Source organism: Phalaenopsis equestris, unplaced genomic scaffold (assembly GCF_001263595.1).
Source record: "Phalaenopsis equestris unplaced genomic scaffold, ASM126359v1 Scaffold000504, whole genome shotgun sequence".
Lineage (NCBI taxonomy): Eukaryota > Viridiplantae > Streptophyta > Magnoliopsida > Asparagales > Orchidaceae > Phalaenopsis > Phalaenopsis equestris.
This window is the reverse complement of record NW_018164944.1, coordinates 379,418-384,792: the sequence shown is the minus strand read 5'-3', so window position 1 is coordinate 384,792 and position 5,375 is coordinate 379,418. Positions and strand designations below refer to the sequence as shown.

General features: G+C 31.6%; 1 protein-coding gene across 1 annotated transcript in view; it reads right to left on the bottom strand.

The window, feature by feature from the left end:
* Nucleotides 1-1,077: 1,077 nt before the first annotated feature.
* LOC110028220 (probable flavin-containing monooxygenase 1) overlaps nt 1,078-5,375 on the bottom strand; it is a 7,360-nt gene continuing 3,062 nt past the window's right edge. Inside the window, 5 exon segments of the mRNA XM_020729974.1 lie at nt 1,078-1,549; nt 2,241-2,599; nt 2,693-2,868; nt 3,495-3,669; nt 3,672-3,749. Coding sequence (XP_020585633.1) covers nt 1,192-1,549; nt 2,241-2,599; nt 2,693-2,868; nt 3,495-3,669; nt 3,672-3,749 — 1,146 coding nt within the window. The 3' untranslated portion in view covers nt 1,078-1,191.

The following is a 5,375-nucleotide window of genomic DNA, read 5'->3' as shown; positions in this document are numbered from 1 at the left end:
TATATATATATATATATATATATATAGCCACAAGTTTTTTGGGGGACATAGGATCTTTTTTTTTCATTTTTGTATCATATAAAATGCCACATATATAATGCAATCATATCATTTTATCATAGAAGTCATTTATCTCATTTCTCTAATAATGTGTCATTTAAGTGATAGCAAAATAAGTTCCTTTGATATAAATAGAAGCTCACAGAGTAATGCAAGTGAATGATAAAAACCAAAACAACATTGATCATAACTGACAAAACTTAATGAACTTTATAGTAATAAGATGTCATGGAATTATAAGGATGCTGTGAAATTATTGATGTTGAATCTATAGCATTATGCAAAGATAGTGATTTTATTGAGAATTTTTCCAAAGTAGCACATTTTAATTATCATTTATCATTAATTAAAATGGCTATTATAAGAAATGGCCAAAAGGTGGGGAAAAGAGGAAGAAAAAAGATAAATTTTTTCAAACTTTATTTTCCATTCAAAAACATCTAAATCATAAAATATTTTGAGGAACATCGAGTAAATTAAGGTCAATTTATATAAACATTCTTTATGTCGCTCCCATGATAGTTAATAATATTTAACGAGTAAAAACCATATCCTTGCATCGTGGGATTTTCATCAAAGAAGAGTAAGTTATAATCATGTTATGTTGGTTGATATCAAAGTACATGTAAAGCTATCAAGTTATGAATCGAAAGTGAGATCAAGCTTAGCACTACTAGTAAAAAATATGTTATTGATATGTTGAGGAGGTGGGAGAAGTGCTTTCGGAGAGAAACTAATACCTAAAAATTAATAATAGGGAATGGCAAGGATCTCATGCTTTTGAAAGGTTTCCTTCTTTTACTTGCCATGTTGGCTATTGAAATTTGATTAAAGATATCTAAATTCATCAATGATTTGTCATCATTAAATCAATTATTTTTCACTCTAAACACAGTTAGTAATATCGACATTAGAAATATTTTAGAATTGTTGAAGAGGAAAGACGAAAAAAGACTAATTTTCAAAATGAAGTTATCAATAGAGGAGCAATAACAAGCAAATTATATTATTCCCGTCACTTATAAAACTGATTATTATTATAACACTCAATATTTTACAAAGAGATTTACTAAGTGACATTCATCATTGATATTATTATTGGTTCCCTGCAGTATATTTAAGGAGAACTGATCACTCCATTTTAGATCCGAGCCCAACATAATCATTAGGTCCATAGGGCATAAACAGTTCTGGCAAGAACCATTTTTTTCTCCTTGGATTATAACCCATATCCTTACAGAGTTGATCATTGTACCATATATGTATGACCCCTATACTTGATCTTCTGTAATGTTCGCGACTATATTTCTTCATGTATTTATCCCATTCCTTCACATCTTCCTCCATCAATTTTATACGTGGTAGTCGAAATCCACCTTTAAGAAAATATGATAGCCACATTGCCCTGATCTCTGAAGTATATAAGTTTGAGTAGCTCTCTGAGTATCCGATTATCGCCATTTGTGGAATTCTTGGATGGATACATTCTCTAACATATATAAATGTATTTAAGAAGTTAAGCTTTTTAAATCAAAAAATTGTAAGTTTAATATCATAAATTTGAGCAAGCCATAAACAATTTAAAACAGATTTAACTACAAAAAAACCTTAGTTCATACTTATTTTTATATGCAGCAAAAAGCAATTCAGGATATTCTTCTTCAATTGTAATTAGGATGGACATAGAAGAGTATATTTAACCATTCTAGCAAATAATGCATCACTTAATTGTGTTCAGCTCACAAATGCTTGATCATTTTACATGTATGTAAGTATGTATTTCTATGTATGTGTGCGTGTGGTCGCTCATATATGTGCTACATATACGATATACGATAACATATAAATTCTATTATATATTTATAACTTTCAAGTAAATCATATGATCATCATGAAAAGTTCTTTTTTGACTCAATAATTTAATGAAGCTTTGTGTTGGCTCAAACTAAGAGCTTAATACCCATACTTCTCATACATACATTTCCAATTGTGATTATGGGTGCATTCATTGTATTAATATATACTTTTTTAGTCACTAGCATTTACATACATAAAACTTATAAATTTTACTTTTTACCCAAAATTTTCATATCGCATCAAAAATACTATCATTTAAATCATAAAAATGTCACACACACACACACACACATAAGAATTGAGTGGTATAATTCAAAGTTTACCTATAAAGTGGAACGGTATTTTCCGAGGAGCCTGTCACAATCTCTTGAATTGAGGGAGATTTGAAAATATTTCGAAGCTTTTGATCACCCTTGTAGCCAGTAGCAAAGATAACTAAATCAGCCTTTATAGGCACAGATTCACCTTCCAATATTACGCCATCTTGACAAAACTCAAATTTCTTTGAATGTTTCAGAAGGATGCTCTTATTATTCACCCTTTCATAGAATTTTTCGGGCAATATAGCAACTAATATGCTGCTTGCTGCTTCAAAGAAGCTGTGGTCAGGTACCATTCCATACTTCTCTATGGGAGTGATTTTTTTGATATAGCTCTCAACAATCTTAGATATAACCCACCGCTATATTGAAGCAAAAAAAAAAAAAAAAGATTGAATGTTATGCTAAATTTAAGAAAATAAATATAGAGAAAGAAGTTGGCGTAGAGTATTTACTAAAGGAGTAAGCATAGTTGCCAAAAGGCTTAGTATGGTTCCCTCTCCAGGCTTGTGAAAGAGCAGTTCTGAGAAGCGAGTACAACAGTAGTAACTGAAAGGGATACCACAAACTGAGAAATCTAGTACATTCCATCGTTTAGTTCGAACAATCATCGTACAAGGAAGATCCACACCTACAAGTGCACATTTAAGAAAACCGAGAAAAAGGTTACAATCCACATAATTTTTTTATGTGTTTACATATCTAACACCTAAAGTTTGATATTTATATTTCTAATACTTTGATTTTGTAAACTTATGCAAGAAAAAGTTTATTGCACGTTTAAGAAGTTAATAATAGTGGTATTGCTGATGCAATATTAAGGATCTGAGTGGTATGCCTGTAAATACTGAAGTTTATGTGTTAGAAATGAAAATATAAAAGAATTGTGTGATAATGTTGGTAAAGGGCAGAAGAGCCTGAGGTTTCTGCACCGCAGTTTTTCATGTTTTATAAAACACAGGCAAAACTTTTGTCTACGTTTACAAAAATCTGCAGCTCAAAGCTACGTTTTCGCATCTAACCTGACTACCAGAGTTAACTGCTAGAAAGATGCGGTCTAACTAACTTTTTTTTTAAAAAAAATTTGTAATAGCCGCATAGCTTTTTGAACTGTAGCTTTATTTTTCAGCAGCTTCACAGTTGCTTCTTCAAACAGCTACAGTTGCTTCTTCAAACAGCATCAGCTACCCCAAACAGATCATGAGTTATTTTACGTATGTGTGTATAGATGGTTGATGATAATAATAATGACCATACCATTAATATCAGCACATTCTGCAGCAATATCAAGAGCGGATTTGAGGAAACCGATGACAACGATACGTTTTCCATTAACAAATTCCATAGCAGCAGTGCTTCCCATATTGGCTAAGTCCATGGAGTGGATCACCTTGCCATTGAAGACGAAGACCTCAGGGCCTTTATTCTTCCTTTATTCTTTGGAAAGTCAGGAATATTTGGAAGACCACTGAATCTTCCTAAGCAAATTATAACAAAGTCCATGACATGCTCCTATAATGGGGAAACTAATGTTAGTTTGCAGTAGTACAACATTAAAATTTACTTGCATACCACACAATTCTTATCTATTTACAATAACTAAAACCTAATGTTTGATAGTTACATTTATAACACTTTGGTACCATAAACTTATGCACGGCAAGGTGTATTTCTTAATAAAAGAAGTTAATAATGCTTGTATTTTTTATGTGATGTTAACATTTTGAATATTATATGAGTAAATGAGAAAGTTTAGGTGTTATAGATGTAAATGCAAAAAGAATTGTGTGGTATGTATGTAAATGTCCCAATTGTGTGAGATAATTATGATATGGGATTTAAATTATTATTAAAATTAACGAAATTATAGTATAAACTTAACATTATTGTATTTCATTTATATGTAAACATGAATGTTTAAGAATTGTGGACATGTTTTCAAAAAGAATGGTTAAGTTCATGCGAGGATAAAACTTTAAAACTTACAAAAAAAAAAATTACATACATACCACACAATTTTTATACATGCATTTGCATATCTAACGCCTAAATTATTCATATTTACATTTATAACACTAGTGTGATAGAACGTACATGAAAAGGTATATTTCATTTTTAAAAAGTAAGCGATAGTAGCAATTTTTGTATGATACTAATAATTTGAGTGATATACATATAAACATTAAAGTTTACGTGCTAGATACGTAAATACGTAATAATCGTGCGGTATGTATGTAAATGCCCCTCAAAATAAGATGTTTAAGAACTGTATATAGGAAATTTGATAGCATGAATCTCGAGAAAATCAAACGGGCCAGAATAGAAGGGAAAAGACGAATATTAATTTGATGAAAAGAAATATACAAGAACTTATGAGACCCGACCGATTGAATTTATCTAATTGACCGAAGAATGGTCTGTTGGCAAAAACCTACCCTACTGACAGAGGACCACCCAGGCCAACAAATACTTATACTGATCATCTAGAGGTCGACTAGCTGCCCCTCTCAAAGCAGCTCGTTTTCTTGTGGCTAAGGTCGATCGACATCCATACTAAACAGTAGAGCCAAACCAGTTAAGCCGATCGATTCAAAAAAATATTGAGATCTTGAGACCTAGACTTACGAAAATGTTTCAATATCAGTTACTGATACGAAAAGGTGTTAATGTTATTAATTGATGTGAAAGAGTGCAAATACAGAAAACCACGAGCATTAATTATAATTACAAAAAAAGGTCAAAGGAGGCAATACTGTTCGGTCAACCTGAATAATGGATGGGCAAATTAATAAGAATAATGACTTGAAATGCTCCCACTGAAATGTGGTAAACATGTAATTTTATTAAAGATGAATTATGATTAAAAGAGGGATCATTTTATAAATAAATAGGGATATGTTTGTCCTCAGATGGTTTCATGACATATCGGTGGGAGTTATCCGCTATTTCACCGAGTTTAAGAATCTGTTGTGGCACACTTCGTCAGTGTCCATAAATCTCTAAAGAAGTCACAATCTTTTTTTTCGATCAACCAAGGAGAGGCTAAGAGTCTTCGCTCTTACATCACATGTTTTCGGAAGGAGATGCAGAACCTGTAGGCATTAATCCTTTGATGCAAGGAGTTATGATGGAGCGGTT